The sequence below is a fragment of the Arvicola amphibius genome, chromosome 7, assembly GCF_903992535.2.
Source record: "Arvicola amphibius chromosome 7, mArvAmp1.2, whole genome shotgun sequence".
NCBI classification, from domain to species: domain Eukaryota; kingdom Metazoa; phylum Chordata; class Mammalia; order Rodentia; family Cricetidae; genus Arvicola; species Arvicola amphibius.
The window spans coordinates 123,478-151,119 of record NC_052053.1 but is presented as its reverse complement, the minus strand read 5'-3'; the positions used below and the strand labels follow the sequence as shown (position 1 = coordinate 151,119).

At 35.6% G+C, this 27,642-nt stretch overlaps 1 protein-coding gene across 1 annotated transcript; it reads right to left on the bottom strand.

The window, feature by feature from the left end:
- Positions 1-8,303: 8,303 nt before the first annotated feature.
- LOC119818836 (olfactory receptor 4C15-like) lies at positions 8,304-9,266 on the bottom strand. The gene has a single exon (XM_038336644.1). It carries the CDS (start codon positions 9,237-9,239, stop codon positions 8,304-8,306), a length of 936 nt encoding a protein of 311 aa, XP_038192572.1. The 5' UTR covers positions 9,240-9,266.
- Between the last annotated feature and the right edge of the window lie 18,376 nt (positions 9,267-27,642).

The following is a 27,642-nucleotide window of genomic DNA, read 5'->3' as shown; positions in this document are numbered from 1 at the left end:
CCGAAATAATTACACAGAAACTGTATTCTTTTAATACTGCCTGGCCCATTAGTTCTAGCCTCTTATTCGCTAATTCTCACATCTTGATTAACCCATTTCTAATAATATGTGGAGCACCACGAGATGGTGGCTTACCAGGAAGGATCTTAACTTGCGTCCATCTTGGAGAGGAGAGCTATAGTGTCTGGCTCACTTCCCTTCTTCCCTTCTTCTGTTCTGTCTACTCCGTCTACCTAATTTTCTGTCCTATCAAAGGGCCAAGGCAGTTTTCTTTATTTCTTTTTTTTTTTTGTTTTTTTTTTGTTTTTTTTTTGTTTTGTTTTGTTTTTCGAGACAGGGTTTCTCTGCAGCTTTTTTAGAGCCTGTCCTGGAACTAGCTCTTGTAGACCAGGCTGGCCTCAAACTCACAGAGATCCGTCTGCCTCTGCCTCCCAAGTGCTGGGATTAAAGGCGTGCGCCACCACCGCCCAGCTGGCAGTTTTCTTTATTAACCAATGAAAGTAACACATAGACAGATGACCCTCCTCCATCAAAGCTATGGGTATTACACAATGACAATGTTTTCAAGATTGATGGAAGACTGAATATAAAAGAATATAAAAGAAAGTGATGTAAACTATACCTGGCAGTATAGCTTATTGTAGACTCTAATTATTTCTACTAGCACACAAAAATTTGGTCATGCTTTGAGATAAATAAATCATAAGATGTGGTTATGTCTCTATCATATAGCCTATGACTTGCAAATACAAGGACCTACATTTCATCCCAGGCACTCAAAAAAATCAAAGAAATACAAATCAAAAGAAAAAAATAATGTATTGGTTTCTGATATAACAAAATGGAAAAAATTTTGCTATGCAATTTATTGGTTAATAAAAGTAACAGAATTCTTTTTTTTTTTTTTTTTGGTTTTTCAAGACAGGGTTTCTCTGCAGCTTCTTTAGAGCCTGTCCTGGACCTAGCTCTTGTAGAAGTAACAGAATTCTTAAGTAAAAAATAATCCATGTTCAGAGAGTTCTATTTGGTTGCATGTTCCATCAGTCCCATTCCAAATGGACTTAGTGGTCTCCCATTAGTTCTGTCCTGCCGTCTCAGTGGGTGAACGCATCCCTCATGGTTCTGACTTTCTTTCTCATGATCTCTCTCCTTCTGCTCCTCATCAGAACTTTGGGAGCTCAGTCCGGTGCTCCAGTGTGGGGCTCTGTCTCTATCTCCATCCATCGCCAGGTGAAGGTTAAGGCTCACAGTGAGCCCGTCCATGCTGTAGAGTTCACATTCATTGCCATTGTCCTTGGTTTCTCAGTCCTCCTTCACCGTCAGTCACATTCAGAGAGCCCGGTTTGGTCCCCTGTTCCATCAGTTCCATTCCAACTGGACTTGGTGGTCTCCCGTTAGATCTGTCCCACCGTCTCCATGGGTAAACGCACTCCTCACGGTCCTGACCTGGCTGATGGTGGAGGCTGACCGAGGAGCCAAGGACAGTGGTGATGGGCTTGGTCTCTACGACATGTACGGGCTCTGTGTGAGCCTTGTCAGTTTGGTTGCTCACCTTCCTGGGCCTGGAGGGAGTTGGGAGGACCTTGGACTCAACATAGTGTAGAGAACCCTGATGCCTCTTTGGCCTGGAGAGGGAGGGAGTGGGGGTATGGGTGGAGGGGAGGGGAGGGAAGGGTGAGGAGGAGGGGAGGAGATGGCAATTTTTAATAAAAAATAAATAAACTGGAAAAAAAATCCATGTTTAATTTTTTCTATGAATAAAAACACACAAGAAAACATTGACATTAGAAATATTATTAACATTAATATTCTTTAGTACTAGAGTATTAATTAATGATATCAAATTCAACTACTCTCTAATAGGCAGAGGCTGGTGGAGCTCTGTGAGTTCTAGTCCAGCCTGATTTATAGAGTGAGTTCCAGGACAGCCAGAGATACACAGAGAAACCCTTGAAAAGCCAAGAAAAAAGAAATCTAAAATAAAACCAATAAATTAACATTAATACACATGACCAATTCAATATTTAGCAAAGCTTTGTTTTAGTTGGGGTTTCCTAAAATTAAAATGAAGCTGCCGGGCTGGAGAGATGGCTCAGAGGTTAAGAGCACCAACTGCTCTTCCAGAGGTCCTGAGTTCAATTCCCAGCAACCACATGGTGGTTCACAGCCATCTATAATGAGATCTGGTGCCCTCTTCTGGCATGCATGCATACATGGAAGGAATGTTGTATGCATAATAAAAAAATAAATCTGAAAAAATGAAGCTGCCTTTCATTACTATATATTTTTGATACATCATTTTACATATTTTTGCAGGTATGATTTAATAACTAATCTATACTCAACAAAGCTTCTTTTAGATAATCCATTTTAAACAATAGAAAAATAAAAATTTATAAACAGAATAATCATAAAATGTAATGTGGTACTTAATACTTGATATTTTCACTGATTTAGAATAAATATTTATTGGTAGATAGAAATATTATTATTACCACTTTAAATCTTGCTTATTGTCTAAGAGGCATAATTTGGAAAATCCAGAGCCCTGTGGTCACTGTTAAATGAGATGATAGTGATGGACATCATAGTTCAGTTGTTAACATTTTTATGATAGCAGTTTTATTTCATGTGTTGGAATCAGCTGATAGGGGCAAGATGACAGTTGTAATCCTCAGTAATTTTCAATATCAATACATCTGTAAACACCAGGTTCTTGGCACAGAGAAGTAATACTGAAGAGAAGGTAAGCTATTTTCTTTAAGAAAAAGAAATGAAAATTGGCAATAATTGACTTTTCATTCAGTTTGTTTCAGCCTGCGTAAGTCAATAATTGTGCATTTTAAATATTGCTTTTTTTCAATAATTAACATCAAATATTATATTTTCGTGATTTTCACTTGTAAGAACAGAGCATTTTTTACCAATTATTTCTTTAAAAATCATTTTGGATGACATGCATAACAAGTAATAGCAATATTAAAGTGGAATCTATTTACAAGCCATGTGGAAGATCTGTGTATCCCACTGTGCTCCATCCAATCCCTGTAACATGTTTATTGCATGATGCTGAAAGTTGTTAGTCAAAACAAAGGCTTTGAAAGACATGACAGACACAATATTGTCATTATATCAATTTATTTTTCTCAGAAAACTTTCTTCTCTTTTATAAACTTGAGATGTCTTTCATTTCCATAAATCAAAAATATGAAATACTCATGGTAAAATGTCAGACAAATTTGGTCATTATAGGTTCTGTGATCTTGGCAGGGATCTTATGCTGTAAGAGAACTGAGTTGCTCTATTTGTTATTTAAATAAGCCTATTCTTTCCATATTTTGTGCACTTTAATCTACCATGAAATATTTGTACATGAGAATAACATGCTTTGTAGAAATGGTGATGTAAAAATGCTTTCACCTTAAATTATTTTAGTCATATCTTGAATAATACAGTGTTCTGTATGCATCCCATTAGGTTGGTCAATTCTAGGGCAAACTTACTTACCTCAAATATCTTCATACTCTATAACGGATTCAAAATATTAGATTTAATGAACTCTGCAAAATTTATAGTTCTTCACAAAACATTTAATCATTATTTCTATCAATAGTGAAATAGTCACCTTTCTCCCTGGAACATATTCATTTATAGTTGTTATGACCATTTTTACATTTTAAGACTCAGTTTTAAAGAAAACTCAAAGAACCTTTAATGGTTGTTCTGTAGCAAGGAAAATATTGTCTCATTTGTTAAAGACCTTTCATCTTAGGATTTTATTTTGTATTAGTGTAGTTAATTGATTCATTGCAATTATCTGAATGGTTCTTTAGGTTTTTTTCCATGAATAAATACACTGGAAATCTATGTTCCCAAGATATTATGCTCCACTATAACAAATTCAACATCTTGTATAAATGGATACCCAACAGTTTAAATTGAACATTGTCTCTTAGTTCTTAAAATGTAATACTTATTATATACATGGAGAGATGATTCAGTGGACAAAGTATTTGCTGAGTATGAGGACATGAGTTCAAATCTCTACCATGTAAGATGCTAGGCATGCTGGAATGTACTCATAATCTGTTCATAACCCAGCAATTCTAGACCAAGTGAACTACATAATATTGGAAAGGAGTGAAGAAAGCATCCTGATGTTCACTTCTGTCCTCCGAACATGGACAGACACATCCTGTGCACATGTGCACATTCAAATTCTCATACCTTACATTTTATACTTGTCTGATTATTTGAGTGCTTTGCTGTCTTTAAACCATATTCAAATAGTGAATTTATTAGAGTTTCTATCTACTTTGTGTGGAAGGAATGAATATTTTTTTAATTTATTTTTTAAAAGAATCAAGACATTGTATTTTAAACCATACTAATATTACTGGGGCTCTGGCACCCACAAATGAACATTTTGAGAATCTGTTGTTGGTGTTTTACATGGATAATCTTGACATTTTCACATCCTTCTGTTATAAATCTATTCTACTTTGGGTGTTGGCACATATATTCTCATGTCCATTTCCCCACTAAAGTTATATATTTCAATGGGTTCTGATTCAGAGCAGCACTGTAGAGACAGCTGGAAAGACTCTAAGATGGCTGTCAGAAATCAACACGACAATAGATAGAATATGGGTTGGTGTTGTGGGTGGTAAAAAAAAGAGCAGAGAGAAAAGGAATCCATTATAGTTTGAGTGGAGAACTGGACTAGATTGTGTGTTGACTCCTCCCATGTATGGACACAGCACTGCAGAGCCCCCATGAGAAGCATTACTGCTTCTCTTGTCCCTATCTTTGCTAATTCAGCTACACTGCTTCTCTCACTTCTAGAGAATACCTACACTCACTTTATTTTCAATGAAAAGAAAAAATGTTTTTTTTAATCATCGAAAAGTTTATTATTTCTCTGTGAGTTTTAATTCTTTCCAAAGCAGAAAATAAAGAGTGATAATCTTCCCTCCAGGTGGAATGATACATGAAAAGTAACTTGCCTTAGGATTCATTTAATAAAAGTTCTAACCTATTTATTGAACAACAGCTTCCTTCAATAGCATTAAATTAATATGTAGTTTTTTAAAAGTATTACTAAGCAAATGACAGGATCATTGTATCTTGTCAAGAGTAAATTGTAATAGCCTATTTCCAGCAAAATGAAAAAGATAACCAGGGACAAAGACTGAGGAAAAAGGAAGATCTCTGAACAAAATAGTCTATTTGAGGTCAAAGCCTTACTATTATTCATAAAAATATTAATATATCTGATCTGGAAACTCAAATTTGATTATATGAGTATTATACTATTCAATTAAAATATTTATTTGATAATTTCCTTGTACTCTGAAAAACATACATTAATTACACATGACTTGCCAAGTCTACTAGAAGCATAAATTTGAAACTTTTAAAGTACTGTGTGAGATGTCATAGTTCTTTCCTTTCTAGAATGCCGCCTGGAAGCATAAAATAGATGAACAGATGGTCCTTCCAAATGATTGATTGATTGATTGATTATGCATACAATGTTCTGTTAATATGTACACACCAGAAGAGGGCACCAGATCTCACTACAGATGGTTGTGAGTCACCATGTGGTTGCTGAGAATTAAACTCAAGACCTCTGGAGGAGCAGCTGGTGCTCTTAACCTCTGACATCTTTAATAGATTTGATACCTTCTAAAGTCAGATTCTTCATGCAAAGTCGTTTAAATGTAACAGAATTTTTAGGATGTGAAATTAGGATCTCCCTAATAAAATGATTATTTTCAGTGTATATCGTAATTTAAAAATCAGTACTTTGCAGATAATCAGGGATGAATAGGCATATGCCTGCTACTTCTCAGTGGTATTATTTATGTGGTCTGTAATATGCGGGTAATGCTCATTAAAGTGCATTTCTCTAATGCGTCCCACACAGAGATACCTTAGAATGTGAGCTTCTGCTTCAGGAATATGCAGCAGGGAGGAGACAGAGCATCCCCAGAGATGCTTGCCACACTGTGTGTCTTTTTCCCACACTGCCTCTTGGTCTCCAAGGCTGATGCAATACTTTGTTTGCAATGCTTGTGGCCAAAGCCACTTCTACACTAACAGGCTTCTTATCAACTCCCCAATGATGGATTCTAGCAGCCAATAGTTTTTGGCAAGGAGCTATAGATTTGGGCTACTGAAAATGACTTCTGAAAACAATGCACAATTCCCCAAACATAACAAAAGATTCTCTGAGCTGATTAAGTTTGCAGCCTTGTATGATGTTTCGGTCTCCAGTGCCCTGCCTGGTCAAGATGTATTACTAATGCTGTTTATCCATTTTCCTTTCTCTCTGTGAATTCTTGCCAACTCTGTTTTTACAATAACTGCTCCTGAAAATGACTCTTTTTCTCTCCTGTCATTCAGAACATGCCACATTTCCATCCCTTTTCACAACCTATGTTCCCAGGAACATATGTGTTCCCAGGAAGTTCCTATATTTATATTCAAGGTACCTAATAACATTTTCTTATTTTTACTTATTTTTTCTTAAACTTTAGGTCTTATTGAAGTCATCCCAATAGGGATGTCCTGAAGCTTAGCCACAGGCAACTATCAATCTTGATTTCAATATTTGACAGGTTGAAACTGAAATGCATCCTATGACACAGAAACGTGTATTACTGAGTCCTGTGAGTTCTTTGCTGTTTGCTTGTCTTTAGCTCTGACTATTTCCAGGAATCAATGAAATCCACAAAATTTTTAGAATTGTGATTAATATGGAATGAATGACAAATAACTAGATCCATTTTTTTCATTTTTCTACAATTATTACAATATAAGAAAGCACAAAATTTTAACCTCTTTAATATACACTTGAAAATAATGAATTACCAGCTAAGAACTGATACTCAAAATAAAATTAGCACATCATTTCTAACCCTTTTAAGATGTTTTGCTAGTGATAGTCATAACTTGTTATAGTCAAAGGAGACCTCAGAACATCTTTATCAAAATCATTTTGGCTTCCTTACTGATGCTGTAGTGCCAAGCATCTTGAAGGCATTACTTGTCAAAGCTCTGGTGCTTGGACAACTTAGACTGGCTCTTCATTGCCCTTAGTGGCATTTACAGCAAAACTCTTGCCTGTGTTTTTGACATGTTTATAATTTGTATCCCTTGTTATCCCTTGCTATCTGGACTAATGTAGCAATTCTTATAAAAGCAGATGTTAAACAAAAAAAAAAACCTATGGTAGTCCACCTAGAAGAATCAGCTATTCAAATTATTGAGTGTTCTATAGAACTTATTATTTAAGTGGTATTAGTAAGCATGATACACAGGATCTGGGAAAAGACATTAAAGAAAAAAATTAGGGAAAGTTTAGAAGCTTACTAACTAAAAATGAATCATTGGGTTTTCATGTTGTGCCTCAGAAACACTGAATTAGCATGGATTGGAAGATATTTTGATTATAAATCTAATGAAAAGCCTTGGTACCCTCCTGAAGGTAAAGTGAGAAGTTTTAGGCATTTTGATGTTCTTTTAACATTTGCAGGATTTTTATAAAGACAGGGAACAATTTGAAACAAAGATTTATGACAAAGACACAACAGGAAATATTCTGGTTTAGTGAACTGCCCGGTTTCCTGAGTATACTTCTCAGATCAAGACGTTTCTGATATTGTATAAAGAATAAAAAGCAGAGCACATCACTTCAAAAGTTAAAGGAAAGGATGTGGTCTTATATCAGATATGAAAGACAAATAGAAAAGGAAAAGAAAAATTAAAAAGGAACTGAGTGGTTATGTTTCTGTAGAATAATCAAATATTCCTTATAGTAGGTTAATAAAATAATACAAGATAAGCTTGATAGAAGAGGTTATATGAAATAACTTCTGATCTATTAATTTAATTAAACTTAGACACATTCTGTGTAATATTTCTGTAAGCACAAGCTTTGTGACACTAATTTTCAGGAAAGAGACATTGAGTTAAAAGAACTGACTTTATTATAATGTAGATCATAATTCTTATGAGCTCTGCCATTTGCTCATTTTACCTCTTTTCTTTGATATGCTTATGTAGTCCAGAAAGACTTTAGAAAATCTATGAAGAAATGATTTGTGTATAATAAAGCCTATCAGAGATGCAGTTTGCCATAGTAGGTCAAGAGATGTACTTCCTTCTGCCCATCTCCTATAAAATGAAAATAAAAAGGTTTCCTATTTCTGAATTCTTTTTTACTGCTCTTGCATATACCCACTTCAGACCCTGCCCTCATCCAGAGCTGGACTCCACCCCTTATAAGGGTCTACATCTCACTCTCCATCAGACACCTCCATCAATCTCTTCCACAATTTCTTCATGGAGCTTTTCATGTCCTTATTTCTAAAAGTGTAAATCAGAGGATTGAGCAAGGGAGTTAGGATAGTGTAAAATATTGCCACCATTTTGTCAAAATAAAATGCAGATGGAGGCCGAGCATATATAAATATGCATGGAACAAAGAACAAAACCACAACTGCAATGTGGGATCCACAAGTGGAGAGAGCTTTCCATTGTCCTTCAGAGCTATAGGCTCTCAGAGAGAACAAGATGACACCGTAGGATACAAGTAAAATAGAGAAGATTATTATGCAGATAGACCCACTGTTGGCCACCACCAAAAAGCCAAATACATGTGTATCAGTGCAGGCAAGTTCCAGTAATGGGAACAAATCACACATGAAATGATCAATGACATTGGGTCCACAGAAGGGCAGCTGCAAAATGAAGATAATTTGTGTGATAGAATGCAAGAATCCTCCTGTCCACGCTATTCCCATCAACATGACACAGAGCTTCCAGTTCATGATTGAAGAATAGTGCAAGGGCTTGCAAATGGCCACGTAACGGTCATAGGCCATGGCTGTCAAGACAATCACTTCTACTGCTGCAAAGAAGTGTTCAGCAAAGAGCTGCACCATGCATCCACCAAAGGAGATGGTTTTCTTCTCATAGAGGGAGTCCACAACCATTTTTGGTGTGATGACAGAAGAGAAGCATGCATCCAGTAGTGACAAGAATGCCAAGAAGAAGTACATGGGACAGTCAATCAGTGCTGGGCTACAGACAATGGTCACCACAATTATCATGTTTCCCCCAACAGTTGCAATGTAGATGACGAAAAATACAATAAAAACTATTTTCTGGACTTTAGGGTTCTGTGAAAGTCCAAGAAATATAAACTCTGTTACAAAACTGTGGTTTTGCATAATTTCAAGGATAATGTAGAAGTGAATCTGTGAATAGTAGGAAAAATGCTTCAAATAAGTATATGCTATTATCATCAAGTTGGGGTAGTAGTAAATAATTTTTTCTTGATTGAGAATAGAAAAAATGTACATTGCCCAACACATATACATCACTAACTGAATTGAAGAAGACATATATATATATACACATTTTTGCATATGTAGATAGATAGATGATGGGTAGATAGATAAATACATAGATACATAACAGATAGATATGATAGGAATATATAAATATATATTAATGTACCACATATTAATATAAGCAAAGGCAATGAATTTGGGGGAAGTAGAGTAGAAGTTTGAAGGGGAAAGAGGGAAGTAAGAGTGGGAATAATCTTGATAAGGTGTACATGTATGAATTTGTTTTTTAAAAAGAAAAAAATAGCTAACCTACAAAATCTTGTTGGTTTTTAAGGCATTACATTTTAAAGATATTTGTTATGCAGCCAAAGCTGACCGAGACATATTAATGAAGACTTCTATAGTAGCTCCCTGTGAATTCAAACTTGAAAATATATATTCTAAAAAAGGAAGACCCAGACTCCTTGTTCAACTGGTCAAAATTATCATAGGAATGTAGACTTTCATTTTTCCTCAGTCTTATAATGCATTTTTGCTGTTCATTCTTTAAAATTGCACAGCAATCAAAAGTGTTAGGTTAGGTTCCAGAGTGACAGGAGGAGAATGAGAACACAGGCACGGGTAAGGAGGCATTTAAGTTTGTGTCTCTCATCATTGAAAAATCAAATTTTCATTTTTGCAGAATTCAGCTGGGAAGTTTCTGGATTGAGTTGGACAGCTAGCTGCTAGGTCACCTGGGGATGATTGGTCTATGTGGGACTTCATCTCAATTGGTTTATCTTTATGTGCTTAGTGCACTCTTTCATTTTTCTTTCTTTCTTTTTTTATTCTTGTTTGTGATTCAGGACTGGCATTAGGGGGTCCTCTTTTAGCTTCCAAGGAGCTGTCACAACAGACCCAAGCCACCGTTCTTGCCTTGTACTCTTTCATTTTTTCAGGAAGGCTGGCCTATGCTTGCTCATGCAATGATGGCATTGTTCCAAGAGTGGGTAAGAAAAAATGGGTATGACTTTGGGGATCTGGGTTTAGAACTGCACAAAGCCAACTAAGCCACATTCCTGTGATTAGAATCAACTCAAAATAGGCTCAAATCCTGAATGGCAGGAGTGTGAAAGTTCATTCATATGTATGGCAAGGGATAGTGCATTCTGGGCATTTTTGTAATCTGACAGCTATGTAAATTGTTACTGTTTTTAGGAATGCAAATGGGATCCACAGATAATTACTGGTTACATCTTTTTTATGGAAAAATTCCTACCATGAAGGGCATGTGCATTAAATAAATAACTATATTTAAACTAGAAAAAAAATTAAAAAGAAAAAAATAATTTCCTGAAGTCAATATTGAGATGTCATATAGAATTGAATTGCTGGTTATTTTTATTTTCCAAAAGCGACCACATGCAGTTTGTCTTTGAAATGCTGATATTTATGATTCTTTAGTGGATTCCTGAAGTAGAATATCAAAACACATTTTGAAACCATTTCTATGTTATACACATAGTGAACAGACTGTGAATTAATAATGTCTGCTATTTGCTTGGAAAAAGACAGAGAATAATGTTTTGAAATGTCTGATCAGAACATTCATCTGCCAACAGAAAAATGGGCAAAATATAGTTTAGAATGAAATTGAAAATCATCACCACATGTTAAATTGTCTTAATCATTCTGAGGATTTTTTTGAATGTCAAATGAATTAATTTATTTTTTTAAAAAAAGCATATAGACCTACTATGTCTGTCTTTGTTTATAATGTGAATGTTCAAAATGTAGAGATTTTTCTTTAATTCATCATTTTAAACTCTGTGATATAATAATGCCTTTTGTCTTAATAACTGAGATAATACAAGTTAAGCTACTGCTTTGAACTTAGGTAATGAGAAGTTGTAGGTCTATTATTATTATTTTCATGGAGAACATTTTGGTAAAATATGTTAAATTCAAACTCACAAAAGACGTTATCTGGTATTTTAACAGAGACTTTCTGTTTCTAAAATGCACAATCTGTCTTTGAAATGAGCAGAAAACAAAGATGATTTATATTTTCAGACAGGAACTACCAAGTGGTGGTAGTCTTTATACACTTTATTTCTAGGTATAAAATTGAAGTATCTTCTTACTTTGTTGATGTTTGATTGACATATCTTAATAAAGTTAACAGGGGAAATGATGAAGTATTAAAAATCAATGTTTCAATCATGCATGTATAGAAATTGGCCACAGTTAACATAGAAGAGAAAATGTAGATTGAAGAGTCTTAAAATTTATACTTTCCGAATATTTATTCAATGTTGCCTTTTTATGCAAACAAACTTTAAGGTACATGATTTGAAATTTATAAGACTGCCCTATAGCAGAGATGTTTATAAATAGCTTAGCTGTTCAACTGGAAGGTTTATGTAAAACATCAAATGTAAACTAGTGAAAAGAGAGCTCACATTATGTCCTTACCAATTCCAGCTATGATTCCTCTCTACAGTCAGTTGTCTTACTCTCAGTTATCCCACGAAACCACCAGATTAATATTCCAGCTCTTGAATTCATTTTCCACAGGCAGAGACTATTTCAACTGTGTCTGAGTCCTCTCTTGTGAAGAACACTGAAATATATTAGTAAATTTATTAGTACACTTTTATGCCCACATGTTTTCATGTACATACATACACACACACACATGTGCACACAAACACATATGTTTATATATGTGTGTTAAAATATCTGAATAAAAGAGTAAGATATATATTCCACTCTCTATTTATCTATATATAAATAAAGAAAGATGAGCTTATTTTAATGAATGGTAGCCAGTTTACACTTTATTATATGTTTATAGAACTATAGGACTGTTATGTGATTTTGCCTTAAAGCAACAATTCCCATGTCTTCTCAACTCTAATACTGACCAGTGACTTTAACACAAGCTCCAACTCAATTTAACTGTGGCTAGTTTATCTTCAGGCCAGAGACAAGACAAACATTTGTAACCAATAAAGGATCACAAGGTCTGATTTATAGTAATGGCACAATGAAACTCATTATTGCTTATAATGAACATGTACACAGATACACAAAGAAAACCAAAACTAATCAAAACAAAAACTTTTGACTCTGGAAAACATGCTCACATCCTAGTCTCTCTGTCTGATATGTATCACATTACTTCAAGTACTTGAAAGTCTCAGATTTCAGATCTGCTGATGGATATAATCATTAGAACCATCACTAGTTATCAAGTGAGAATCACATACAGATACTGATGGAGTCACAAACTCCAGAAGTTCATGGAAAATGCTTTTTCCTAGGGGTTGCACATAGACATATAGAGAACACCTGAATAAAAAGTGAAATGAAATTTATGCCCTGGAAATTCTGAAGCATGCATGGGCAGCTGGCATATGGCAGTTCTGTTGAACTCGTCCATATTGGGTTTCATGGTCTAAATTGATGAGGACAACTGACCAGGTCTCTTCCTCTAGAAGACACCAAATTTTATTACAGATGGTTGTGCATCACCATGTGGTCGCTGGGAATTGAACTTAAGATTTTGGAAGAGAAGGCATTGCTCTTAACCACTGAGCCATCTCTATAGCCCTATACAGAACACATATTTAGTACAAATTCTTGTTTTTGTGGACAAAACCAAATATTCTTTCCCTCATATTTATTAAGAAATATAAACTTTTTGTTTCATAATTACACTGAGAGATGGCATTTTTAAATACAAACATATTTTATGTCCTTAGTAATTATCAAGCTCAACACTATAACCCACAGACCCACCTTATCTATTCCTATTTAACATGGCCTTATTTTGGAAAAGAAAGGCAAAGTGGGTACAAAGTTAAAAGAAAATAAAATCCCAATAGTAATCAAAAATAAAGTAAAAAGATTTATTTTCTCCTAAGAGCAATAAAAAATTTAATATAAATATTCATTATTCACAGACTACAGACATAGATTCATAAGCATGAAATCCAGATGTGGTGCCCTACACCTATATTCCTCATGCTCTTCAGGTGGTCACAGGCTGATCCTTGAAGCTTTCTTACCAGCCAGGCTTGTATATAGATGAGTCCCAAGTGAAGTGGGAAATCCTGTTTCAAACACATATTAAGGTGCAGATCAATTAGGAAAGACACCTGGCATCATACCAAAACCTCCACATATATGTACACACATGCATAGATATGCTATGCTAGCACAGACCTGAGCATACAAAGGCAAGAACACACAAATAACACACATGAGAAAGACAGAGTGAGAAGTCAGCACTTGGGAAATAGTTGAGAAAAGAAGGGGGCTTAACAGGAGTTATAAAAAATAGGAGACAGGGATATGACTATTATAAAAATACATTGTGTATAAGTATTTAAACATATATATATATAAAACTACTGTCACATAAATTGTTGAAAACTATGTTAAAATGGGTAATTAATTAAATAGGAATTATTAATAAAACACAAAGTAGTGAAAACTCAAATATAAAATTTTATATTTAGTAAGGAGAAATGTATTATAGTGATATCATGAAGCTAAGTGGGACTTTGTAGGGGTGTTATGATATTCATGTACCTCAAAATTAGTAAAAATAGACATTAAGGAGAAATATAAATGTTCTCATTTCCTATTATCAAAAGGATAGTAAAAATTAGTGGAGCCGGGCGGTGGTGGCGCACGCCTTTAATCCCAGCACTCGGGAGGCAGAGGCAGACGGAACTCTGTGAGTTCGAGGCCAGCCTGGTCTACAAGAGCTAGTTCCAGGACAGGCTCCAAAGCCACAGAGAAACCCTGTCTCGAAAAACCAAAAAAAAAAAAAAAAAAATTAGTGGAAAAAAGCCCATGAATTTGAAAGGAGCAGAGAGGGATATGCAGGAAACTGAGGGTCATGAAAGATAGGGGTAAAATGGTGCAATTATATTGTAATACTCCAAAATGAAGTAACATATTTATTAAATAATTATATGGCCTGAATTCTAGATAGCACTGAGAAAACTAAACCACCTCAAATTCATTCATTTACGAAAGGTTATGAATATAATTCTTCATAATAACATTATGAAAAATGTAAGTCCAAAGGAAAATGTGAATATTTGCAAATACAAATTGATATATAACTTTAATCAGTCCTAAAATGTCCTCATTAAAATCGTGCTTTAATTGTTATAATTATAAAATGTGTTCATCCAAATAATTCCTTTAGAAAATATATCAATAAATAATTTCAAGATCATAAAAATCTTGGTATCTTTTATATTAGTAATCCAAGTTCCAAAATTTTGTTCTACAGCTAAAATAGGATGGGGAAATTTCATATCATATGTTACTGCTTCACAAACGTATTGAGAAATTAAAATAACTACCATTCAGTAACAGTGATATCTAATTAAACAAGAATTTTATTAAAATTCACTAATGCAAATCACTAATATAAATAAAATTCCAATTGTATGAAGTTAGAATGACTGAACATTATAATAGTCTATGTAAGGAAGTAGAAAAATCTAATATAGATAGTTTACATGCAATTTATAAACTAGAAGGTTTATATCAAAGTAGGGAGACTTTTAATTTTTCTGCATTTGTCATCTTACTAGTGCCATATTATTTAGAGTAGAAAATATAGTTGAAAATTCTCCAAATCAACTTTTCTTCTTTTAAAAAGTGGAGAGGGAAGGGAAGAGGGGAGGATTTGGGATGAATTGGGGAAAGGGAAATAAGGACAAAATATATTGGAAGAAAAACTTTGAATAAAAAATGGAAATGCATAATCTATTTCTTAAATTCTAAAGAAGGAATGAGATTTGTGGATATGAAAGTCAGGCTAGTACTACAAAACTGTTTTCATTAACACTGTAAGACTGTTATAAACTTTATATAAACAGTGATACCATGGCCCCAAACCCCAACCGCAATAATGTTCTTTGATAAAGAGTTCAAATTGCTATTCTCATTTATGGAGCAACTTATTCTGTCCATGTCTCCAGAAATATTCCATAATTTTTGTTTCCTAAGAAACAAAATCTTACATAAAATAAATGAAAAAATGATAAAAAAAAAAATTAAAAAGAACCAAAATCTTGAAAGTTCTACATCAGTACTATGTTCAGAGATCCTTCAAAAAAGGAGATTAGGCCACTGAGACAAATCCTGGAGAACGGATCTCTGGAATAATGCTTTTCTGGTCCCCACTGTTTGCATTGGCACTATTTCCTTCACATTAATTTTAACAAGTCTATTGTTAGCAACATTTTTGTTATTCTTAAAATAACAGGATTTCTATATTAATGAAAATTTATATATAACACTCAAGTTTGTCAGAAGGATTAGTAGCACTTTGTCAATATAAATACTATTTCTATAATATATAGTTCAAACAAATACTAGATTTACTAAAAAAAAGAATAACTGAACATCTTCTTTGAAATGGCTTTTATGTCAAATTCCTAAAACCTATTCTATTTTGATATAAGATAATCACTAAAAATAAATGTTTCCTATTAATGCAGCTAAGCAAACATTTTTCTGTGACGTCTTTGTTCCTTTCAGTTACTAACAGTCACTCTTTCTCCTCACCCTTGCACTTTAGATTTCTCTACATGTCTCAGCTCTAGTGTTTTACTATTTATGAAACGTAGGGGAAGGCACCATTATCTGTCTCCTTTTTTTCTTCTTCTTAATAGATGACTGAACTTTCTAATTTTCTGCTCTGAATAATTTATATTTCTTTTAGAAGGAGACCACATCATGCCTAAAGCACTAACCTAATTCAGAACATCAACCACTTAACACTTTTCTGAACAGTCTTGTGATGGAAACCTGGTGATGTCTACAGAACCAGCACAATGAGAGAAAACTAAATGGACATAATTGCCTCAATAGTTGGAGTCACTCTGATATTTAATGTTCTTCTGTGCTGCGTGTTAATATGTATTTGTAGAAACTATACACTTTACCTTCTCTCACAAATATAAGGTGGAATATCACTTCAATTTCTGCACAGTGTCAGTATACTTTATAAAATCTCAAACTATACTATACTTAATGATGAGAACATTAGTATACTAGACCAATGATACTGTGATTTCTAAAACCAAAGTCCTGTTTAGAGATAGAATTAAGAAAAATGTCCATTTAATAAGCTTTTAATTTACTTGGTTTCAAGCTAAGAGTTTAATTTTGTAACAGTTGAAGAGTTTTTGAAACATGTGTTCATAATGAAGAAACGAAAGAAAGGAATATAGAAGAAAGGGAAAAGGTAATGTAGGAGTGAGGGAGGGAAGGAAGAGGAGGAAAGTAACGAGGAAGGGAGGGAGGAACGATGGAATGATAAAAGGAAGAGGAAAAATTAAAGAGGGAGTTTGTGCTCTAACAGTTGTTACATATTTGACACTTACAAAATGTTGTTCTATCTGCTCCACATGTTCTCTTCATTCTTGAATATCTTCACTGTGCTTGTCATGCATTCTATACTAAAGATGAGAACTCTAAACACCAGAGTTTTTTGTAACTCTCTCAAGAACAGTTACAAAGTCAAAGGCTCATGACTACATTAAACACAGCTGTCTGCCCACAATCTGCACTCTCTCATTTTTATAGTTTAAAAGCACCTTCAAAATGAAAAAAAAAGAGAGAGAGAAGTCCTACATTCCAACTCTGTGAAAATCTCAAGATATCCTTCTTTTCTTCTCTGTGAAGAAGTACTTTTAGTGGTGAACAAAACACTGTATTTGTATCCTCTTCCTTTTTCCCTATAGGAGAGAGATGAAGGGGACTGTGGGATGCAGGTGAAGATGCTATCAACCTTTTCTAGTACTATCTCCACCATGGTCTTAGATAAAATAAAATTATGGAACTAAACTTTCTTCCTTGGTTCCAACTGGAGTTTAAGGAACTTTCCTTGAGAGGTCATGAACCTGTGAGATTCATTCTTAGTTCCCCAGGGTTTGGAAAAGAGCAGGCAGCATTGGTTTCTAAACACAGTTTGGTCTGCCTTTCACTTGTTCAAGTGTTTAAAATTATTTTGTAAGCCACAGCCAAATTAGAATTTATTTTATTTTTTAATATTTTATTAAGTTTTTATTTGATAATTCTTTAAATTCTCATTCAGTTAAAGAATATAACACTTTTTATAGGGATGGGATATAGTGTCTCAGAAAGATTTTACATGAAATCCCATATTTCTCTCAAGCCTAGAACCTGAGACTTGTAATACACAGCCTACCCATTAATAAAAATACAATATTTTGATATTAATTTTATATAAAATATGAATAGTTTAGGGAATGTGGAGGCTAAGACTGTTATTAAAGAAAATATTATAAAATATATGAAGAATTATAAACTATTGTAAAGTTATTTCTCTATACAAGAATTAAATTGAGGACTAATAACTTTAAAAGGTTAAAAAATTGTATGCTTATTTCATTCTTTTCATCTAACAAATGATTTGGAAGACCTGTTTATTATAAAAAGAAACCAATATAACACTGGGTCTGTATGTGAGGGCTTATGCTGTAGAACATGCTAGTCACACTAATTCTTAGGAGACAATGCTGGGAGCAACACTGCAAGCTCGATGGCAGCCTGAGTTAAATCACAAGTTCCAAGCCAGCCAGGAATTTTTTAATGTACTTTTAACTTTTTCTTCTTATCTTTTGGTCACATAAGTATATATGTGTCCTACTTATATGCAGTGTTCTTGGAAACCAGAAAAGAGTAGTGGACCCACTAGAACTGGAATCACAGTGACAGGTGTTTGCAAGTCACCATGTGGGTACTGAGAATTGAACCCCGGTCTCCTTTGCAAAAAACAAGCATGCCTAACCATTTAGCCATCTTCCTAGCCCTGAGAAGTGGAATCATAACACTTTAAACGACTTCATGGTGATGCACAGATTAATGGAGATGTGTTTTAAGATGTAAGAGTTAGCCAATAAGAAGCTAGAGCTAATGTTCCAAGCAGTGATTTAAATAATGTATTTTCTGTTATGTTATGTTAAATATTTTGATCAATTTCAAGGTAATTTGGTGAGGATTGAAAGAAATCAGTGTAATTATACTTTGCTTCATATCATATCCTGTTTGTTGAGCACCATTTATTGAACAGGCTGTCATTTTTCCAAATACATTTTTGTCATTACTCTCAAGAGTTAATTGACCTTGGCTCTGCATGTTTATTTCTGTGTTTTACTTCCGTTTATCATTGTGTCTCATTTTAGTCATGATGCCATGCTGTGTTTGTCCCTAGGACTTCCTAGAATGATTTGAGGTTGGGTATTTTAATACCTCCAATATTTTCATTTATGCCTGGGATTACTTAGGCAATTCAATGTCTTGATCGTAGACTGCAAACCAATATTAGTTAAAAATATGTAGACAGCTATTGCATATTAATAAAGGCAACAATTTATCAAGATGTTAAAAACAAGTGTTATATTTATTCATTAAATGCAGTGGATCATAGTTTCATTGAAAGCACTAAGGAGAAATATAGATCAAGTAGAGTATATATATATAATTTTGGAGAATTTTATACCTGACTCTCCCCTTTAGATGTGTCTTACAAAACAAAACAAAACGTGATAGTGGGAATGAGTGTAGAAAGATTTAAGCATAGATGCAGATAATTGATGGTGGAGTTGAAGGGTGAGGAATAAGATAAACAAATCCCAAACTAAAGAAGTTTGTAAGGGTCATATGGAAGCCTACTATCAACCAGAGGACTTTCATGTGACTGTCCAGGGCTTTCTGAACTTGTGTGGCAGTTGTGTTTCTTGGTCTTCTTGTAAGAATCACAGCATAGGGAAAAGGGCTCTCTCTGACTCTGTTGCCTGCTCCCATGCCCCTTTTCTCCTGCTGGGTTGACTTGCTCAGCCTTAATAGGAGAGGAGGTGCTTAGTCTTGCTACATTTTGTTATGTCATGGCTGGGTGATATATCTGGAATACATGAACTTTTCTGAAGAAGAGAGGAACTTGATGGGGGAGAGGTTAAAGAGGAACTGGGAGAAGAGGAGGGAGAGAATGTAATTGGGCTGGGAAAATTTTAATTAATCAATAATAACAATTAAGGGAGTTTGAATGGAAGTATCTTGCATGTGTGGACAATCGTTCTTCCATAAGTCATGGATTGTTAAATAAAAATTCCAGTGAAAGGTAAACAAAACAATAGTCTGTTACTGATAATGGTTGTACATCATCACTACATAGTAAGACCTTAATGTTGAGACATCACACACTTTGTACAATACAGTTTGTACTGAACTGAGAATCTATGCTAGCTCCTTCCATAATAAATATTGAGAATAGGATTTTTTTGCAGTGTTATCAATGGATGTGGACTCATAACTGAGAATGAGAAACATTGAAGGCTTCTGGGACAACTTACCCTCTTTTCCCCCCAAAACAACAGTCTAGTAAAGAAGCTATTGAAAAGAGTCCTGAAAAGCTGAGAAAGATGCTGAAGGGTTGTTCTTTACAGTTGATGGCTTGTGGCAGTATGGGGTGCTCTCCTTTTTTATAAGCATGCAAAACTTTTGCTTGAGTTCTTCAATGAAACAAGCTATTTCGTTTATTATACAACAGTGAATATATGTAAGCATCATTAAATAGAAATTCAAGAAAATTAAAAACAAGCAGCAATTTGGGTAGTACATCAAAATATTTTAAAAATCCAGTATTTTAAAAGTCTCAAAAAAATCACCTCTTAAAAACCCATGTGACAAGACATTAACTGAATCCTAGGAGGCTAAAAATCAATCTCACAGGCACAAGAACACTGAGGGAGACCGAGTGAGGTAACCCAGACCCAAAAAGATGAACATGGGATGTACTCACTCATAATTGGGTTCTAGCCATAAATAAAGGACATCGAGCTTATAATTTGTAAAAAATCCTGGAGAAGCTATATAAGAAGGTGAACCCAAAGAAAAACATATAGTTATCCTCCTGGATAGTGGAAGTAGACAAGATTGCCGGACAAAAAATGGGAACATGGGGGTGGGGTGGGATGGGGGGAGGGGGGAGGGGGAGAGAAAAGTGTGAAGTGGAGGATGGGAAGAGCTTGAGGGAATAGGATGGTTGGGATATAGGAAGGGTGGATATGGGAACAAGGAATTATATATCTTACTTAAGGGAGCCATTCTAGGGTTGGCAGAGACTTGACTCTAGAGGGGTTCCAGCTAGGTCCTTGGGCAGCTGAGGAGAGGGTGCCAGAAATGTACAGATCCTATTGCCATACTCATGAATATCTTGCATATCACCATAGAACCTTCACCTGGCATTGGATGGAGAAAATGACAGAGCCCCACATAGGAGCACCGGACTGAGCTCTCAAGGTCCCGATGAGGAGCAAAAGGAGGGAGATCATGAGCAAGGAAGTCAGGACCGTGAGGAGTGCATTCACCCATTGAGACGGTGGGACAGATCTAACGGGAGACCACCAAGTCCAGTTGGAATGGGACTGATGGAACAGGGGACCAAACCGGACTCTCTGAATGTGGCTGACGGTGGAGGAGGACTGAGAAACCAAGGACAATAGCGATGAGCATGAACTCTACAGCATGGACGGGCTCACTGTGAGCCTTGTCAGTTTGGTTGCTCACCTTCCTGGACTTAGGGGGAGATGGGAGGACCTTGGACTTAACATAGTGAAGGGAACCCTGATGGCTCTTTGGCTTGGAGAGGGGTGGAGTGGGGGTATGTGTGGGAGGGAGGGGAGGGAAGGGGGAGGAGGAGGGGAGGAGATGGAAATCTTTAATAAAAAAAAAAAAATGAGGAAAAAAAATTCCACTTCCAGTTAAGCAGGAAACCTTGACTCCCATATTTTCATTTTAAGCTGAGGCCACATTGAGAGCAGACTTGAGTAGCAGTGAGAGCATTCTCTACAGCAACGGCCAGAGATGTTTGTGTTCTACTCTTAGGTATAGAAGGAAGAGTTAGATACAAACTTTCTGCTTTGATCATACTTTCTGCCATAGCAAATGGAATAATTATGCAGATATTTCACAGACTGATACATGGTGAGTCTTGCAAGCCACAAATTTGCCTGATTATTATTCTAGAAAAATTCACTATATTTTTTCCCAAAGTGTTACTTGAATGAACAAATTTCATTGTAATTGATATGATTTTTAAAGTGTGGTTTTAAAAAATATTTATTTTTATGGCCATTTCAAGTTTTATCTCAGTCTTTATGTATAGATATTGTAATATAATTCTACAATTAATCTTTATATGTTTCCTTTTATTTTTGTTTATGTAATATGTCAATAGAACTGTGGGGTTCTTTTTTTGGCTGAGCATGATGTCACAAGCTTGTAATCCCAGCACTTCAGCAAGAACAGCAAGAGAAAGAACAGTCCATGATCATCCTTAAAGCATGGTGAGTTTAAACTCAAGCTCATCCTCGGACATACTAGGGACATATTTCAGTCACCTCTAAAAATGAAAATGAACTATCATTCTTTATAAACCCATGTCCAAAATCATTGATATAAGGTCATTTGTTAAATTTCAAATGCGTATCACATATGAAGATTTTTCCTGCGTTTTTGATAGCAGACTTAACAATTTTGTTCTTTCTTTTAACATTTTATTTATCCAATTTAAAATTAACAAAAGTAGAAGAAAAGAATTTCCAGGATGTGAATGTTATTCATTCGGTCTCTCAGACAATGTCATGCTACATTTAGATAAGAAGAGTACATTCGTGCTTGTTTTAGAATGATGATAATGCATTATAGAGATCTTATTCTGTTGTTTTGTAATATACAGTATATGAATAAATACTATGTTTATATTATAGATGCTGGTGAGGAACATACATCAGAAGAAATGGAAATAGTTGTTTTAATATATTAGACAACACTGTTTTGGCTTTGTTTTCTACTTTCATAAAATTGTAAAACTGTTTCTGTATACTCTAATTTACAATTATTAAAATAAACTTATTCTTCCTCTTAGTACAAATATATTACTATTTTATTCACAAATTTTAAGAATAATATATCTATAAATGAATACTATTCATATACAAAATTTCTATATTATAGACATGTACATTGTATATACAAGATAGGATATGGACAATTTCCAAGCTGTGTCTTGAGAAAAGTGAGCTCAGTGGGTGCATTATTTATCTGAATGATTAATGGAAGAATTTCTGTGGATATGGAAGTTGGATTTTCAAAAGAATAAAATGAACTTTAATTGTAAAAACATATCACAAGCAGCATTTTTGATATTGTCAAATTGGCTCCCTTCATGAGCTTAGACTAAACAGGTAAGATATTTACAAATATCTCCAATAGACTAAATTCACACAGATTTTAAACTATGTCATAGAATTATACTTCCTAAAACAAGTGTCGTGGTATGCAATAGATGATTAGGAAGTGTCACAACTAATATTATAAAACTTCTGTTTTTCTCTATTATACTTTTAATTTGATGTAGTAAATTTGCATGCAAACATGTTTGGCCATTGCTTTCTAAGTCTTACCTTAAATTTCACTAATGTACAAAATGTATCTTTATCATACCCACCCCTCATAGTCCTTCAGACCTCACAGAGGACTTCACTGCATCATCCTCTCAAATTGATGACCTTCTTTTATAATTTTCAATTATTTATTAATTTAGTAATAGTTTCCTTTGGATTAGTTCAGTTATAATAACAACAGACATTATTTTATTTAAGAAAGGGTCACATTTTAAAATGGTGATTTAAAAATTGATATCATTGTCCTTGGCTTCTCAGCAGCCCTAATTGTCCGCCATGTTCTGGGAGTCCAGTTTTATCCCATGCTTTTTCAGTCCCAGTCCAGCTGGCCTTGGTGAGCTCCCATTAGATCAGCCCCACTATCTCAGTAGGTGGGTGCACTCCTCGCGGTCCTGAATGCCTTGCTCATGTTCTCCCTCCTTCTGCTCCTCCTTTGGGCACTTCAGTCCGGTGCTCCAATGTGGGGCTCTGTCTCTATCTCCATCCATCGCCAGATGAAGGTTCTATGATGATATGCAAGATATTCATCAGTATGGCCATAGGATAGGGCCATTTCAGGAACCCTCTACTCAGCTGCCCAAGGACCTAGCTGTTGATATCTCCCTGGATACCTGGGAACCCCTCTAGAGTCAAGACTCTTGCCAACCCTAAAATAGCTCCCTTAATTAAGATATATACTTAATTAAGATATATACAATGAGGGCTGCTGAGAAGCAAAGGACAATGGCACTGGGTTTTGATGCTACTGCATGTACTGACTTTGGAGGGGCCTGGCCTGTTTGGATGCTCACCTTCCTAGACCTGGATGGACGGGGGAGGACCGTGGACTTCCCGCAGGGCAGGGAACCCTTACTGCTCTTCGGACTGGAGAACGAGGAGGAGAGGAGTGGGAGGAGAGGGGGAGGGGATGTGATGTGGGAGAGTCTTCTGTTTGAGTTGATTTCATTGGCTAATAAAGAAACTGCCTGGCCCATTTGATAGACCGCCCCTTAGGTGGGTGGAGTAGACAGAACAGGAAGAGGAAGTGAGGTAGAAGGATCAGTAAAATGCCACACCTCTCCTAAGTTAGGCAGACTGCCGTGCCTCTCCTCAGAGAGATGCCAGATGCGATGAAGCTCCAGCCCAAGATGGACGTACGCTAGAATCTACCTGGTAAGGCACCACTTTGTGGTGCTACACAGATTATTAGATATGGGTTAGTCAAGATGTGAGAATTAGACAAGAGGCTAGAAATAATGGGCCAGGCAGTGTTTAAAAGAATACAGTTTTCTGTGTAATTATTTTGGGGCATAAGCTAGTCAGGAGGCCGAAAGCAGGGCGGCAGGAACGCAGCCCCTCACTACAGAATGGCGCCCACGTGTATGACTGGATCCACAGAAAGCTTGAGAAAGCTTGGGAAAGAATAGAGTAAAGCATGTTTTCTCAGTAGCAGCAATTTCTCAGGTTTGGCTTTGCTTGTTAGAGCAAGCGCTCTCATCTAAGAGAGGCTTCCTGACTCAGCTTTAGCTGCAAAACCCTGCAGCCCTTTTAAGAGGTCCTGCCACGAAACACTTAAAAATGGTGTTGATGAAAAGCTTTTCAGTTTTCAGCTGTAGCAGGAAAAAAGTTGTGCTGTTTTAAAATGCCAGCTTTCTGGGCCGTCCTACCAGGGCAAACTCTGACTCTTTCAAGCAGGCGTTCCTGACTATGGAGCTTTTGAGTGTTGTTTAACACTGTTGCAGCTTGCTTGCTGGCAGGGACCTTGAACCGCCAAAGAGTTGTGGTACCTCTGCCATGAGGCTGGAAAGCTAGGGAATGGGCTGGATCTAGCCGCCAAAGTCACGGCTTTAGTCCTACTGATAATGTTTGGTAAAGTAAAGACTCATGTAGTCAGAAAGAGAGATATACAGTAAAAGAAAAATTCAAAGTCGAAGAAAATGTCTAAGTGGTTTACACTGTGTTAAAAATATATGCAGGCCAAAGGTTAAAATTCTTAAAAGTAAAAAAAAAAAAAAGAAAAAGAAAAAGAACAAAAAAGGAAGTAGTTTGTTGTGGTGGTACACACCTTTAATCCCAACACTTGGGAGGCAGAGGTAGATTGACCTCTGTGACTTCAAGGTGTGGCAACACACACCTTTAATCCCAATGCTTGGAAGGCAGAGACAGACAGATCTCTGTGACTTCAAGGTGTGGTAGCATACGCCTTTAATCCCAGAATTTGGAAGGCAGAGGCTGACGGATCTCTGAGAGTTCAAGGACAGCCTGGTCTGCAGAGTTATTCCAGGACAAAAATATACAAAGAACTTATCAAAAAATAAAAGTAAAAGTAAACGAAATAGAGGTTAAAATAAAGCCGTACAAAGATGGAAAATACATGGAGAATCTTGATACTGTATACTATTATACTCTCTTTGAATTGTTTGAATGCTGAGGAAGAAGCAATAGCTGCTAAAAGATATTTGTTTACAAATGCTGCTGAACTAATCCAAGATAGATATTTTGAAAATACCTTGACTTCAGAATTTAGATCTAAGGATATGATGCTTTGGAAAGGAGTTTCTTTTGTTTTTACAGAAAATGAGACCGTGTGGATTGCTTCTATCCCAATATGGTATGATAGACCACGGCCTCCTGAAAGGTTGCTGTGAACACCTTCAGAAAATTACTTCACCCAACTGATGCCTGAGATGAACCTGGCACACAGGTTACACCATGAAAGACCTAATTAACAGCGTCCCCATTCAGCAGGAAGCAGTTTGGAGAGAAATAACTGCGCCCATTTTCCCAAATATTGTTTATAAATGTTCTTTTACATTTAAAGGGGGATATAATATGGAGATGAGTAATTTGCATTGATATGGATTTGGCTTTAGTGATTTAAATTTAAGGTCAATTTTGTTATATGTATATGTATTTCTGATACTGATTAATGTATTGTGATTGTGTAGTTCATTTAAAAATGTAATGTATATAGGTTGTTAATGGATAGTTATCAATATTAGTAAAACTTGTAGTTATGTTAGTTAGATTTTCTAGCTATATAGAGATTTATTTAAGTTACATAGGCATTCTTCATATCTTTCAAAGACTACAGAATATCGCATTTTAGATGTTTTAATAACTTAAGGCTTTTCATGACAATGAGACACATCAGCTCCTGGCAGCACCAATCTACTTCAAGAGGAAGATGGGCATCGAAGAGGATCCTTATGGAGTTTGATAGCCACTTGGGCAAGAAACTGCTCTTGCCTGGACTGTTGGCAGAAACTGGACACAAAGAACCCAACGAGAGAGGACTGTTGAACTTGCCTAAATGTGAGATGATTCTTTGGGGTTCCTAATTCAAGAAAGAGTCTGCGAGACATTCTGAAGGACACAGCAGATAGTGACTGAACTACCTTTGAAATTTCCTGATCATGGAAATGTCTGCTGGAAACTATGGGCCTGTAGGCTGAAGATGGATGCCCCAACAGTACAAAAGAACTTTGGGTGACTGTGCAGGCAGTGAGATGTCTCTGTCATTTCTAGAGTTTTGGAAGTAGCTTACTTCTTGTTCACCTAGGTAATATTGTGTCCTTCTGGAGTCGCTGATGGAGTTGAAGAATAGATAGATAGTTATAGTTGTTTTCCTTTGTTATGATAAAAGATAAAGTAGATATAAATATTGTACCTGTAATTCTTACTTGATAACTGTTTTGTTATATGTAATTTTACTATGTTAAAGTTAAAGCCTTCTTTTTATTGTTTAAACAGAAAAAGGGGAAATGATGTGGGAGAGTCTTCTGTTTGAGTTGATTTCATTGGCTAATAAAGAAACTGCCTGGCCCATTTGATAGACCGCCCCTTAGGTGGGTGGAGTAGACAGAACAGGAAGAGGAAGTGAGGTAGAAGGATCAGTAAAATGCCACACCTCTCCTAAGTTAGGCAGACTGCCGTGCCTCTCCTCAGAGAGATGCCAGATGCGATGAAGCTCCAGCCCAAGATGGACGTACGCTAGAATCTACCTGGTAAAGCACCACTTTGTGGTGCTACACAGATTATTAGATATGGGTTAGTCAAGATGTGAGAATTAGACAATAAGAGGCTAGAAATAATGGGCCAGGCAGTGTTTAAAAGAATACAGTTTTCTGTGTAATTATTTTGGGGCATAAGCTAGTCAGGAGGCCGAAAGCAGGGCGGCAGGAACGCAGCCCCTCACTACAGGGATGGAAATTTTTAATAAAAAATAATAAAAATAAATAAATAAAAATTGATATCACAACTCCTTATATTTATTTTTATAGAACTAGACACTTTGCCAAAGACATTTCTGAATTATAAAGAATGAGTTAATCTAACTTAAGTGTTAATGCATTCTAGACATCAAAGAGAATTTGAAATATATCCAGGATTTCCAAGTTCATTTCCTGATGCTTCATCAATTGGTATAGCAGAGTGACTGAATAGTCTCTAGCAGATATGATTAATCAATTGTGGTCTTTCTGTCCATAAGTAGAATATGGTTTGGGGATGTCTTTTAAGACTACATACCAGGAAGCTGCTGGAGAATGAGAAAAACTAAAATTTGAAAGATGCACTGTTTCTTTCTTTACACCAAACAGGTCATTTTTATTTCTGATAATACAAATGAGACTACATTGAATATTTAGTAATTTATATCCATCACAATTCTACCTGATCAACTGATAATTCTCAATTTTTGTTCTAAACATCAAAGGAATTAAGCAATAGAATGATCATATCAATGCACATGCTTGTTAATAGTATTGTTAAGTTATTTGAAGCAATTTTTCTCA